The sequence below is a fragment of the Vanessa atalanta genome, chromosome 9 (assembly GCF_905147765.1).
Source record: "Vanessa atalanta chromosome 9, ilVanAtal1.2, whole genome shotgun sequence".
Taxonomy (NCBI): domain Eukaryota; kingdom Metazoa; phylum Arthropoda; class Insecta; order Lepidoptera; family Nymphalidae; genus Vanessa; species Vanessa atalanta.
Genome location: NC_061879.1, coordinates 11,646,927 through 11,662,904, shown reverse-complemented (window position 1 = coordinate 11,662,904; position 15,978 = coordinate 11,646,927). Strand labels below are relative to the sequence as shown.

Here is a 15,978-nt window from a genome sequence, read left to right as displayed (position 1 = left end):
AAGTACAAAATGTTTTTTGTTTTTGTATACATTGAGCCGAGATGGCCCAGTGGTTAGAACGCGTGCATCTTAACCGATGATTTCGGGTTCAAACCCAGGCAGGCACCACTGAAATTTCATGTGCTTAATTTGTGTTTATAATTCATCTCGTGCTCGGCGGTGAAGGAAAACATCGTGAGGAAACCTGCATGTGTCTAATTTCAACGAAATTCTGCCACATGTGTATTGCGCCAACCCGCATTGGAGCAGCGTGGCGGAATATGCTCCAAACCTTCTCCTCAAAGGGAGAGGAGGCCTTTAGCCCAGCAGTGGGATATTTACGGGCTGCTAATGCTAAAAATACATTTAGTCTTACTGTTTTGTTATACAAGTTCTAAAGCGTTATATTATTCTATTATATTTTACAAGTGATAATAAAATCCCTTGAGACGTAATTTAAGAAAATTTATGATTAGTTTTTACAAAACTTTATAATGCAACTGTAATGTATAATTTAATTGATATCTGGAACATACAAATATATTTTAAATGCTTAGTTTACTTACATTCATAAACGAAGTCATGCTACACTAAGAATGCGTGTTCCACAAGGAGTCATTTTTGGACCTTTTTTATTTTTGGTATGTATGAATGACTAAAAAGTATTCGTAATATTATATTAAAAACTTTTTTTTTTTAGTTGCTGAGTACAGATCAGTTATATTAGCATATAGGTTTCCATGACATAACATATTTTTATATTTCCAAAAACGAAATGCGTAGTATTTACTTTACCTAATGTTATTATGTCAATTAGAGAACAATATGTTAATAAATCACTTGAGTCTTAGAACTTTAATGGAATCTTCGTGTATTGTCCCTAACGGAACGGAAAGAGTCGGATGTATTGTACTATATGAAAAGTTACACAATTTACTAATTTTGATTAAGTTTAATATGTGTTGTTACGTGTTATTAGAATGTTATATGTTAATCAATATTAAGTCAAGCCTATTGAAAGTTACATTTTATTTTTATAAATTTTGGCGTTATTTTATATTTTTAGTGAACATCAACAGATCTTCGCTGGACTTCGAGCTTGTCGTCTTCTTGGATGAGGAAGTTGATTCTAAATCTAAAAATTCTGTAAATATGTAGTTCTTAAGCATTAAATTGCTTATACAACCTAATGTTATAAGATTGAACGTAGGGCTAAAACACTTTCGGAATGTAAATTGTAAAAACATTGTAACTCATAATTTTAGAAAAAACCGCATCAAAATCCGTTTTGTAATTTTAAAGATCTAATCATACCTAGAGACAGATATCGTAAGCGACTTTCTTTTATACTATGTAATGAAGACTTAAAAGTTCTGTAACATATTCATTATTGAACCTCATAATATATAAATTATGAAAAATAAATACAAAAAGGAAAAAAAAAACATTGTTGGTAAATAATTGCATTTATATTTAAATATTTTGGTACAATACAAAACACTTAAAATCTACAAGGCAGTTACATATGTGTACATTTAACCAGTTTTTTCACGCGGTTTTCCCTCGATATCGATTCTTGCAAGGTCATAGCCATATTATACAGCTAAAGTTTTTTACAATAAGACTTATAATTATTAATATTTTCACATTAACGTTACTACTTCTTATAAGGTATGTATCACACCAAATGTACAAATATTATCGTAAATAAAGTTTTATTTTATAAAAAGAGAAAATAGTTTTCAAATCGGACTAGTAAGTCCTGAGATTAGCGTTCAAACAGACGCACTCTTCAGACATATAATAATGAAGAACTATTAAGTTAAAATATTTACACTTAAAGACTATTTAATACTAAATTTAATTTAAACATTTATACTAAACTAAGTTTTAACTACTACGATTTATTAAGTATTTGTTGACGCCATTGAAATACGTTGCCATATATTCTTCCCAGTTGATATCACGTGGGTTGCAGGGGAATTTCTTCTTATCTTGCTCGTTTAAAGTTCCTATCAATTCCTGCGCCCGCGACGCTTTCATTGCCCAGCAACGAGATGAGAAGTATTTGAGTGTAGATACACAGAGTTCTAGTTTCTTAAGCATTTTTATGTACCTGTTTAATAGAAATTATACGTTTTTGTAACTGTGCATGTAGCTTTTTATCATTAATCATTAATTTGCGTGGAAATCAGTTATATCAAAACTGGTCTGTATCTGTTTTCGTTATTATATTATGTAGAATGATAAGGGCTCTTGCGGGTTAAGGGATAAGCTTTCATTTGTTTATGTTTCATCAAAATGAAACAAAAAAATTACCTGATAGGTCTTCCACTGAGGTATAAAACTAAGTCTCCTAAATAGGCTGGTATAGTTTGAAAAATGAATGCTATTATAAACAGCAGCCAATTGGATGTTGTGAAAATCAATCCCGGGAAGGGTAATTCATCTAAAAAAAAAACAATATTTTAAATATCGAACGCCAAAAAACATGAGAAACATTTTAAATAATTTAAGGCATTCTATTTTTGATCTTTACATAGCTAAATAGTGCCAATAATTTTTAGACAGAGGTAGTTCGATGTACTTACTGAAGTTGTGTTTTGAACTTTCTTTCAAATAATTGATCTTAGCATTAAGCACTGTGAGAGGATTATCGGCAGTGGAACACGAATGGTATATCGACAGCACCTTTGACCTGAATCAACGGAAAAAAAATGTAATTATACGGAACTCTAACAATATTATGGAAAGTACTTTCAAAGATTTTCTTAATACAAGATAGACATCGCACAAATACTGGCAAGATATAAGGCATGACAGAAACAAATCATAAATACTTATTATAGATATAAAATCAAAACATTTCTTATTCAAGGTGACTCATAAAAGTACTTTTGTTGTATGTTTTAGGGCTGAATTAAATATAAAAATACCACCGGTTAGTAGATTCAAGTAGATTCTACCAATATCATCTTGTATTGAGTAATAAGCCTTATTTATCTATTTTTTGATATGAGCTTTAATTTTTTTAAAGGGCCTACTTAAAAATACTGTTGTATAGTATTATTATTATATGCCACGCATACACGAGAGAGTAGATAACGACGGTGAAGAGGGATAGTAACGACATATTTCACATCGAAACTGTTCGATAATATTAAATTTTTATTTTAAGTACCTGTTCTGTCTAGCAGCGGCTATTATTGTCATGTTGACGACGTAATCTACGGGAATGATCTCGAAGGTAAATTCATTTTCTCCGTACAATCCTCTGACCCAACCTTTAGCCAATAAAGTTAAGATTGGCGTGGGACCCATCCAGTTTGCTATCCATCCTTTTGCGGGCTCATCTTTAACTGGTGTTACTGTAATAAATACATATCTTTAGTTGATACTAGTCCCTACTCTTCTTTGCAAATTATAAGAATTGGTGTTACTCAAAACAACTACTTACCTACGGATGGACGTATCATGACGGTGGGTAGAGATCCACGTTTTTCAGCAACGATGTTCTCCGCTAATGCTTTTGTGAAAGTATATGTATTTGGACGGCCACCTATAAAAAGATAATTTGAAATAACTTATATTAATAGATTTCACACTTTATTATACCAGACGTGAAACAGATGCAAAAAGTATAAAAATAAGCCCAAAAATTGACTGATTAATATATTTCAAGGCTCTTAAAAAACTAATCGATAATGACATTTTTAGTTCCCTAGGAGGGAACTTAAAATTGTCATTTTAATATTTGGGTAGCAAATGGTTGACCTCATATCTAGGCTATGGTTTTATACTTGTCTTCGACAGTCATATCAAAACGTATCAAAAACGTCGTCTCTCCCTAAATCTTCTCTAGAGAAATTGAAAACTTTTCTGTTGACAAACTTTCGTGACAAGTTTCTGTGATGAAGTGTCGACAAAATATGTGATGAAGTGTCGTCTAATACGTAATTAGTAAGGTAATGGTTCATGACTTTCTTAAGAAACTAAAAAGTCATATCCAAATAAATTTCCAACTTAGTAAACAAAGTAAATAAATATATATAATTACATAAAACTTCGGGGCTAAATGTCTCCTTCGGATCATTTTCCTCGATCATCCTGTAGACTTCGTCCATATGCTTCGGACTAGGGTATAACTTTTCAACGATTGTCTTCCTCTCGTGATCGGTATTTGAAAATATTGTTGACATGTAGACGAAGACCTGGAATACAGGACCAATTAGCTTTCTACTTCCACGTAGGTTTTCTGAGCATTTCGGAAATTAAACAACCGCTTAACGTCACATTGCTGGAGAAAGAACCCCCCTAAAGCGTGTTACAATTCACCTTAGACGAATTAATTATAAATTAGTTCCAAACCTTCTACTCAAAAGGGGGAGGCAGCGTTAGCCCAGAAGTGCGACATTATTTATTTTTTACAGACTAAGATATTGTGCCTCTTGTGTCTATAGCTACACTGGTTCACTATTCAAACTAAAATACGTAATTTATTATATACATGTAGCAGGAGGAGTTAATATAGAGAATAAATTAAATACGTACTTCTATATTTTTCATATTTTGACAAAGCTTAATGACTTCTTCGGTACCTCCGACGTTAATTTTCACAGCCACCGATAGCGGTTCGTTGAACTTTATAGTGGCTGCTAGATGAAACACCACTGATACCTAAAAAAATATTTAAAAATAGAACAAATTTGACATTAATATTAAAGTTCAAAAAACCACACAGACGCATTTTAATGCCCACGCTACACACTTGCAAAGATGACCTATGAAATAGTTTTTTTTTTTTTATGGCATCGGTTGGCGGGCGAACATAGCGGGCCACCTGATGGTAAGTGGTCACCACCGCCCATAGACAAAGGCGCTGTAAGATATATTAACCATTCCTACCATCAGCTATGCGCCACCAACCTTGGGAACTAAGATGTTATGTCCCTTGTGCCTGTGATTACACTGGTAGGTAGTACTGTTATTTGGCGGTAGCATATCTGATGAGCGGGTGGTACCTACCCAGACGGGCTTGCACAAAGCCCTACCACCAAGAAGTATGCGAGTAATAAACAAAAAAGAATCCGATAATACAAAAAAATAAATACGTACCTCATCGTACAATATTTGCAGATCTTGCGTACTAATACCCAGGTTCAACTCGGTTAAGTCTCCAATAACTGGTATTATTTTCTTCAAATTTTCTGGTTTATCAGTTTTAAGTCTTTCGAAAACCTACAAAAAAAAAAAAACGTTTGAAACAAAACATTTATCAATTTGTTACTAATTACTGATAGATCGTTTTTAAAATCGATTCGAAAATTTTATAAATGGAATACGTTCGATTCGAAAGGAAAAAAATAGATTATTAATTAAATTAAAAATAGAATAGAATTATATTATCATATATAAAGACTAATATGACACTAGTTGTCGCTCGCAGCTTCGCTGAGCGCTGTTCGCTGAAATTCCATCGATTCAGTTCAGTGGTTTGGCCGTGAAAGAGCAACAGACAGACCAGACATACATTCACATTTATATTAGTATAGATAATACTTACAGGGCTATTGACAAGGTTCTTAACTCTCTCTGCGGGAGACACGCCTTTCTTTTCTCGTACGAGAATGTATATGTTGCCGATATCTGGACATCCATACAATAACTTCTCTATTAGAACCTTAAAAATTAAAACAAAAATAATAAATAACTTTAACAAGGATACATTTTTGAAAATGGAATTTTATTTTAAATACATTTTATTGAAAATTATAATTGACTCATTCTGTACCGTTTCATATTAATATTAAATAAAAAAAATATTGTTAATATTAAACATACAATTCCGAGGAATCCAGTGCCTCCAGTTATGAAGATCGATCTTCCGGCGTAAAAATCGGAAATCGGTACGTATTTATCTGTTTTCATGATGATTGCGATGGCTTTTCTGAAACAATGATTTAAACATTATTATTAAAATTATTTTCAATAATATTCTTGTTATTGTTAATACGTATACGCTATTGTTTATATTCTTTTAATATAAAGAATGGAAATAGATTCATTAATAGATGTGAACGAAATAAAATTGACAGAATTTCATCCATTTTTGAACTTATTGCAAAATAAACACGATGTATCACATTTTTAATGAGAGAGCACACACATTCTATATAATGGTAGTTTGATTAATAGTTTGTTAATAAAAAAACAATCAGTACCTATTTAATAAATGCAAATAATAATAATAACTGATTTCAGAGAATCAGCATTAATCCCGAAAGTCGCGTGAAATACTCTTAACTCTTTAATAGTTCACATGTATATGAATACACTTGAAATAAAAGTGGGAAAATATTGACCGCAAAATATCAAAATAATGTCTAATTAATTTCAGCAGGGAATGAATGGATATGATATAGGGAACAAACGGAGCAGAATTCGTCGCTTATTTCAAATTATAGCTTTCCGTTTGCAGTTGTAAACACTTGTATATTAAATTATTAATGAAAAAACATTAAAATATTTAAGGATTTGATTAAGGTATTGTTATTTAACAGAGATCGGCTTTCGAATCTACGAGATCATAGAAAAAGTTATCTTGCATCCGTTTCCATTTGCGTTCGAACTATTTTTAATCCTCAACGTAAATCATTCTGATATATTATTGAAAAAAAGATCTTCGCCCTTCTAGGGTAATTAGCTTACGTAATTATCATATCAATTAACGATTGCATTATGTAATTTCAATGATTATCGTCTCCAACCGCTGAATATAGACCGATTATTCCGATAAAGAATATATGATTACAAAATTCTGAACAGTATCTATATATTTTTGTTACGTCATATTTGAATGTAATATTTCAATGAAATTGTTGATATTTTAAATTAATTAAAAGTTGAAGTAGAGCGTCTAATTTCGAAAAACCTTTCGATACGTGTAAATTTCCTTCCCTGCACGGTATGAAAGCAATGTACAAATAATATATTAAGTACATCACTAATAAAGTTCAGAGCCTTCGTGACATTTTAACAGTTCCACCGTTAAGATCTCTGTGTCAATTGAATTGACGTATATCTGACAATAATTGCTTCACTAATTGAATTATTTTTTTCTAGCGTTGAACTAATACAAATCGATCGAGATAAAAATCAACCGACACACATGTTTTCCCACTAACATCAGTTTTTTTTTTTATGGAATTGGTTGGCGGACGAGCATATAAGCCACCTATTGGTAAGTGGTCACCACCGCCCATAGACAAAGGCGCTGTAAGAAATATTAACCATTCCTTACATCAACTATGCGCCACCAACCTCGGGAGCTAAGATGTTGTGTCCCATTGCCTGTGATTACACTGGCTCACTCACCCTTCTAACCGGAACACAACAATACAGAGTACTGTTATTTGGTGGTAGAATATCTGATGAGTGGGTGGTAACTACCCAGACGGGCTTGCACAAAGCCCGACCACCAAGTGAAAATATCGATATAGCTACAGATGAAGTCAATATCATGTGTGTGTGAGTAAGACTAATTAAATCCAATGTGTCCAATCATATTTTGATTTACATTGTTACCACTATACCTTTTTTTATTAACACATCCACTACATCACATCTCCACATGTATATTTAAATAATATTTAATTTATATATTATGATTGATACTCAATACACGACAAAATTTACATCTCTCATCATTATTAGCCTATAAATATTAATATATATTTTTACGAATTGTGATTCTATTTAAAAATGTATACGTCTTGAATCTGCTTGTTTTCAACTCGCTAACTTATATTTGCCGTTTTGCGTATAATATGTTATCAAATAAAAATAATGTAATGTTCAAACTTTCGTGACGTGTATTGACTACTTGGCTACTTATGAACACGACCAACGCAAACCCTGTCAAAAATAAATAAATAAACATGCTTGAGACCGCGTTTAAAAAAAAATCGTTATTTAGACTTCTTAGGCCTCACTACAAAGTAATGTTTTATAGCAATAAGGTTATAATATTGTCTTTGATTCTCAACTTTCAACCGAATATTATAACTTAGTTTAAGCTTAGCTTGTTGAATATTTTAACAACAAGCTAAAGTCATTTATCAAGTGATGCATCTAATAGGTTTGTTCAATACAGCGTCAAATATATTCTAACAAAAGGTAGATGAGCCAGATATACTGATTATGAATAGAACTATATTAATACGTATACATACAAAGCTATCGTTTATATTCTTTTAATATAAAAGAAGGGAAATAGACACACAGATGTAAACAAAATAATATTGACATAATTTCATCCATTTTTTAACTTATTAATACGTTTTATATAATAAAGTCCATAAATATTTTTATGTTTCTTGCATTAATAATTTAATATTTAATAATCTATCTGTAATTTCATATATGAGTATTTCTTTTTTCAATAGATAATTTAAGACTTAATTTCTCACGACTCTAAATGCCTTTACACTACATAAATTAGTAGTTGTCGAAGAAATAATTTAATTTAAAACTTCCTTGAACGAAGGAACGAATTTTACTTTATTTGTTAAATTAAAATACCTTAGATAATTAAAGTATGTTAGAAATGTAATTTTTTTTTTTATAATGTCACAGAATATTAGTAAAATTATAAACATTTCACAATAATATATATTAACTGGAGGTTATTAAAATGAATGCTTAAGCTTTCGCGACACACATATATTGGTTGGCTACTTATATACACGATTCACGCAACTCTCTCGAAACGAAATTAAATAAAAATAGGCTTGAGACCGCATTTAAAATCCTAATAAAATATAAAAATAAAAAGAATAGGTACGCTTTAAGTCATTAAATGTAATGAATCGTCAATATTTGAACTTCCAAAAATAGACATAATAACATCGACTTTTTAATAAAAGTCAAAAAACTAAAATAAATATCGAAATATTTAAATTAAATAAAATCCTTACCAAATATATAATTAAAACCAAGAGCACTGTTTCCCTTTACACGGTTATATATTTGAAACTGTATCACCACGATAATGCAACGATTAACGACAATTTCGTTCTAGCGTCCTATTTATTATAGAGTGAATTTCTTTGATAAATCATTATCTTCTACATGAAACTTATCTTTGTTAATCATCTTTTAATTTTAGATGATGTTTTTGATTAAAGTGTAGTGAACTATACAACGTCCGTCATATTCACGTCTTGTTTTGTATACAAAGTACATATTACAGGTGTCATCCGAAACAACAAGTATGACTGATGTGATTTAAGTATCTGAATGTACCGCTTCTAGTCAGCCTACCGTCATAATGCTGAACATACTTTTCATAAGGTCCTGGTTCTGTATCTAAGCCTTTGAGTTCATCGGTCCTCCTGCCTCAATCCGCATTTTCACTCTTAGAATCATCTGCTCCAACGTTCATTGGTCCAATGGCATACTAGGAGATCCGATTGCTTCAATTTCAGTTAATCATATTTGTAAGCTATGTGAGTGACTTCAGTTTTTTTCTTCATAATCATTTTTTATTTATTCTTCAAAGATACGAGTATTAGTGATTATTTTTATTATTTACGTTTCGATACTGTTTGCCATGAAAGGTATGACAAAGTTATATCTAATAGATTCTGTGATTATGACGAGAAATTCGACTAATCGAAGGTTATATGTTCCAAGGTGAAGGTGAAGGTGATGTAGTCAAATAACCCATCTGCATAATTGAATAGCGTTCATGTTAAATTTGAACCGTTATTGATGGCCTTTCGCAAAGTGGTTGATTGTACGTTTTGGCCATGTCTATATGTGCAAAACAGTACATGAGAATTTGTAGTACATGACTAATCAAAATCTAAATATACTTAATTTAAGTAGGCTCATAAAAACACATTTGAAACGCCATGATACCTTATTGAATTAAATGGTAATCTACCACTAGTTCGAAATGTAGATTCTATTGAGATGAATAGGCACAATTAAATTTAAATGGCCAGTCTAGAAATCAACAAATACTAAGTCCACGCATTTTTATATTTACTATAATCTTGTATGAAATAATATGCCTTATTTATTAATGTTTTTCTTTGACATGAGGTTTAAAGTAACCAAACTATACTAATCGAGCAGTATCAACATCAGTTGTCTAACTTTTCTAACCGCGTAGGCTACGGAGCTGCGTCTCCCTGTCAGGGATGATAAATGAGGATTCCACTGAAGTTATGAATCTAAAGTGATTCCTAGAAATAATGTACTGACATACATTGTCATTTAGAACACATTTTTTTAATGTTAGCTGTTCATTCTTATGTATAATTTTGCTTTATAAATCATTTTTGTAAACCAACTTTGCATCATTGATTGTATTGTTTACGTTCTCATAATTAGCTTGTTTTCTTTCAAGTTTAAAAAGTAATAAAGTATCATTAGCAAGGAATACAGTATAAAAAATACCTTGAACATAAAAAGGAAGATCATTTATATATAACAAAAATAAAAAAGGATCCAAACTTGATCCTTGTGGAATACCCATTCTTATTACAGATCCAGAAGACTTCATTCCATTAATAGACATAAGTTCAATTATTTGATTCAAATATGAAGCAATGAGATCAACAGCTTTACCATTAACACCTTATTTTTTACCTTGTATAAAAGCATTTCGTGCTCGATACAATTAAATACTTTAGATAAATCACAAAACGCGCTAATAACGTATTTTTAAACGATCGAATCTGAATGCGAATTACCGGGGTTCATGTGACCCCTTTCCGCACTTTCGCACACAGGATTCATGAACATCCATTTTCAGTATATTAGGCATTGTCGTTTAAAAAAAAATTGGGATCTAGTAGGAAAATGTGTTGTATATCAAACCAGATTGGTGATCACAATCGGAATTAATTATTGATAGTGATATCCGGAGTTATGATTATTGAAAAATGATAAGCTAATAAAACAATTTTATAGAAGCATATAATAATATGTAAATTAAATTATACTTCCACTTACTCTTTTTATTTAATAAATTTATTTGAAACCTTTTAATTTATAACCAACCAGAAAATTCAAAAAATATGTATGTGTCAATAGATTTCAAGAAAATATGTTTGTGAACGATACGATTAAAATAGGTAAACAATTATACCTGAACCAGGCTAAGCTAAATCCTATGTGACTCCAATCATGGGATCCAAAATTTTATATACCTCGAGCCTGTGATTACATTGGTTCACTCATCATGCAAGCCTTAACTAATATTCTATATGAATCACGTAATCTTAGCCTGAAGACGTTCATTGCTGGATAAAAACTTCCGCTCCCTGGATCCATTGGCTTCCAGAGATCCTTACAAGTGCGATACTTATGCTATGTCTTCCAATTCGTGGTCAATCAAGAACTTTTTTGCCCCAGCACCGTCCATTCCACGAGCTAAGTACTCTGCCTACTGCGTCTTCAGTTCTACAATTGTTATTTTACTGCATCTGCGGATTTCATATTTTCTGTCTCAATCTCGCAGTGAAATTTCGAGCAAAACCCACTCCAGTATTTACGCCAAACTATACAGGGTATGAAAAATGAATGTAAAGCTAAGTCACGTCGATTCTAAGAAATGGAGTAGCTCGTCGAATATCAATTATGCTTTCATCGCTCAAAATATATACGAGCTGTAAGTATCTCCAGTTCCTATATTAAATGTGTTACCGTTATTTAACATTCACTTCTAACATTTTGGCATTAGCTTGTAATTAATTATTTTTTTCCGCTAATGCACTTTTTAACTCACCAATGTCACGTACGATGGAGAAGACACTATTGAGATTGAACAGCACGGTCGAGGTTACAAGTAATTTAATTTTGAAGGAATAATAATAATAGATTATATGTAAACCCATAACGTAAACCACAATTTATTTATTATTAAAATAACATATATGGTGTGGGCGCAGCATGTATTCTTCTTCTATACTTTTCTGACTGACGTGATCTCACAAGTAACATTTTTTAAGCCGTATTGTCTTTGACACAATCCATTCATCGTTTCTTTAGTTGTCCTCTACCTCTATATCCATCTTACATCCTTATCCATCCATCCACTCACGAAACTGTCAACTGCTTCTCTCGACTAATGCTCCATTTTCATCAACAACAATTTGAAGAAGTTGATCATAAAAAGTTAGTTAAGGCTTAAATAATTAAATAGTATTATAGCTAAATCACATGTTATCTAAACATAGATGGAGATGGTCTCTTTCTGCAAAAGTGTCATGTCAAAAAAAAGACCGCGGGCCAATTACATGAAGAAAGTGCCTTCGCTGAGTCGCTCCGCCAAAGAAGACCTGGGAGAAGACGTCAGCACTACGCATACCTTCTCCCCCTGCTGTAAGTGTCACCGAGATTTCCATGGGCACAAAGAATCTTGCTAAGTTCTCTGTACCTCGGAAGATCCTCTAGTTTGACCACCCGCAAAAGGTGGGCCAACTGTCGGGGTGTCACGATAGCATGCACAAGCGAGCCCCTGAAGTAGTAGGAGGGTATCGCTAGTATGTTAATGGATATTCCGGTGAGCTGGTGTGCACGTTCAGGCATTCTCAGCATCGCCGAATCCCACATAAACTTTAGTTAAGCAACTCATATGTGATTTAGTAATATACATATTATCTAATATATATTCTATGTCATCATCAAAAAACAGATGAGAATATATGTATACTGTATCTCGTACTGTTCGCACGCAAAAATTATAAATAGTTTTTAATAATACTGATCGATATTAACTTCCGGTGATAATATTTTTTTGAATACGAGTCAGATATGTGATTATCTCACATTATATTTTAAATGTCATCAATATATACGATCCAATTTCATAGTGATTATAATATTTTTTTTATATTTCTTGAATGATTTTAGCAATCTGATAGTTATTTTATTATTTTATATATTTTTTGAATTGAGTAAGACCCCTGAAGCCTCACTCATCCACGGAACCCTACTTATGAATGCCCTACAATTTTAAGTCCCAGTGGTGGTGGCTGTGGAAGATGATACTATCGTCGTCTCCGCTAAACAGAGTCAGCCCTTTTACTTTCCACATTGCCGTCTCATTCTAGACCATGACTGTCTCAATAATACGGCTACGACTACTCTCTAATTCTACGTGGAACAGCCAACATGAACCCTTGCAGGGAGAGGTCTCGTCCGTTCTTACGAACCAGGATCTGCCTCTTCACTGCAAGGTGACGCGGTCCGTGCCATGGCGGTGATACGTCGTCTCTGCTTCCAATCTGATAATACCCAGGTATTTTCAAAAACAACCAAGACCTGTCATTACCTGTGTAAGATGAAAAATACCACATCAAGCCGTAGCCGTGTTTGTTCGATATTTGTGTGTATATTATGTATATATTTTTTATATTCTCACTTAAAAATAATACAAGAGAAACTGTTTTCTTATGTGTGTGTCTTATTTATGAATATTACACACACATATATTATATTATCATCTTCAACATTTCCATTCTCCACTTCTTGAACGATTTAATGATTTCCGAGATCGGTGCCGCACCGTGACGGAGGGAACTACACTATTCAAATTCAGTGCCAGCTCCATCAAGCGCTTCCATCACGGTCTAATGGAACTGCTCAGTCTATTTTAGGCCGATAACACCTTATTGCATTTATAATTTGATTTGAATAAAAAAATAAGGAAAAATTGGTTATCAGCAAATAATTTCACTTTGTTTTCAACGCATTCAATACAAGATGTGTAGTCGTTATAAACAAAAGCGATATTAATGTAACCGATACTACAAGTATTATCTTGAGTAATAGAGAGTAGAAGTATGTATATCTAAGCTAAGATTCCCATTGTTCGTTAGAAAGTTCAAGAAGGTGTGATGGGTTTTTGCATGTATTCACGTGAATTCGTAAATATTTCTTATAATCCTTTTTTGTTCTCTCGGATATCTGATGTAAGACAATTTAATTGACTCAAAGTTTAGCTCGTTCGAAAAGTAATCGACTTGTCCTATTACACCCCCATTAAATTTTAATTGTTTTAAATAAACACCATGTATATATGAAATAAAAATTATAATGGCACATATTCTAAGACTGAATATCTTGGTAATAAAATAATATTAATGAAACTTTTTTCTTTTTGAAAAATAAATTTAACATTTATCAATGGAATAGGTATATTAAATATGATAGCCATCTTAAATATATGGGATCAGAAACCTGTATAAAAATCTATGTCTACTAATATTATAAAAGCGAAATTAACTGTTTATCTCTGTTTTTCAACGGTCTAACCATTGAAGAGCATTAGACGAAATTAGGCAGGACATAGGCTACTTTTATATGCTCAACACTTAACGACAAACCTCTAAAACGCCAGCAAAGCAAAGAGGTGACAACTAGTTATTTAACATTATTCAACATTAACAGCCTATAAATTTCCCACTGCTGGGCTAAAGCCTCGTCTCCTTTTGAGGAAAGGGTTTGCAGCATATTCCACCACGCTACTCCAACGCGGGTTGGTGGATACACTTGTGGCAGAATTTCATTGAAATTAGACACATGCATGTTTCCTCACGAGATGAATAAAAAAAAATATAAACACAAATTAAGCATATGAAAATTCAGTAGTGTTTGCCTGGATTTGAACCCGCAATCATCGGTTAGGATGCACGCGTTGTAACCACAGCGCTAATAAATATGTAAATTGAATATGAAATTTTTTAAGAAAAGTCTGACTAAAGTACTCTAATAATTCTATCAAGTTAAAATCATCAATCAATCCTGTTCTCAATTATTAATAATAAATATATAAAAATGTATCACGCTATGAAAGAGTGATTTTGATTTTACACTCGCGACTATTTAATCCTAGATAATATGAGATAAGTGTCCAAATATTAATGAATGAAAATTATCGAGCGATATGATGTCATCTAATGGTCAAAACGTTCGATAAATTTGTTTTGTTTTGAGATAAACATCTTCTAGGTTATTTACTTACGACATAGCTAGATTTTCATAACTGTGTAATAAAAAAATGACTTCAAATGAAGCTGCAACATCAGCTCAGAGCTACAATGTTTATATAAATATTATTAAAGTTTCTTATATCTCCTCGACAAATAGAAAAGTGCTATTGATCTTCAATCAGATAAACATTTTCGTTTACGAGTACAGACAATATAATTTGATTTATATCAAGCTATTTATAAGTGAACTCATAATTATAAAGCCCACTCTAATCCACTGCTGAACCTATGTTCAGAGAGAAGAGAGAATCTATATTCTCTTACGTGCTTATTTTTAGGGTCCTGTGTTAAGCGCATCCGTTGAGCACCTGCCATTCGTCTAAAACCATCTGACCTCCTTGCTTCTCTTAATGAATTAGAACTTGTAAATTCAGAATTGAATCACATTCTTCATTCAGTATGAAAATAATTTATTAAAACCTTCAGTTCATTTTATGGATGTGTCGAAAGTACAGTTCTAACCACCATAATTTAACTACACTGGATCAGAAACAATCAGATTAACCGCCTTCTTCGTCTAGAGTGTCTTATAGAATTGCGATAATAGCATCACAGGTCAGGTAATAACAGAATCCGGTAATTAGGAATCAAACAGTGTGTATTCCCATGATTTGGAAAGCAAGTAAAGTTTTTGGTCCAGCGTTTTATATAGCTCTGGTAGTGTCACATTATCATCTGATTTGCCTAGAAAGATATTGTGCCGCATTTTACAGACATTGTTTTTTACATCACAAATGTGTTCGCTAAATAGATTTTAGTTTATGTATATACAATGTGCATATATGTTAAGACAACTTTGTTACAACCCTTGTGTGTCTATGTGGAGCATCGTTGTTTGCGGTTGCATTGTGTATCTTGTTACCTATAGCATCTACTAATTGTAGCGTTGATTTAATTTAATAAGAAATTACGTATCAACATAAAGCTACATTCA

The 15,978-nt window shown here is 32.2% G+C and overlaps 1 protein-coding gene across 1 annotated transcript; it reads right to left on the bottom strand.

The window, feature by feature from the left end:
• Positions 1-1,869: 1,869 nt before the first annotated feature.
• Positions 1,870-12,579, bottom strand: LOC125066451 (putative fatty acyl-CoA reductase CG5065). Its single transcript, XM_047674522.1, has 11 exons — positions 12,428-12,579; positions 5,821-5,926; positions 5,543-5,659; positions 5,095-5,217; positions 4,531-4,656; positions 4,037-4,190; positions 3,437-3,538; positions 3,161-3,347; positions 2,571-2,677; positions 2,299-2,428; positions 1,870-2,095 (listed from the first exon to the last, which is right to left on the bottom strand). Exons 1-11 carry the CDS (start codon positions 12,577-12,579, stop codon positions 1,870-1,872), a joined length of 1,530 nt encoding a protein of 509 aa, XP_047530478.1.
• Between the last annotated feature and the right edge of the window lie 3,399 nt (positions 12,580-15,978).

What these genes read in the sequence shown, in the direction of transcription:
- LOC125066451 (XM_047674522.1), bottom strand. Translation starts at nt 12,579, where the DNA reads ATGCCTGAACGTGCACACCAGCTCACCGGAATATCCATTAACATACTA. An exon ending in CATGATACGTCCATCCGTAG is followed by an intron (nt 3,348 to 3,436) that starts GTAAGTAGTTGT and finishes TATTTATTACAG; the next exon opens with TAACACCAGTTAAAGATGAG. An exon ending in GCCGCTGCTAGACAGAACAG is followed by an intron (nt 2,678 to 3,160) that starts GTACTTAAAATA and finishes CCGTTGATTCAG; the next exon opens with GTCAAAGGTGCTGTCGATAT.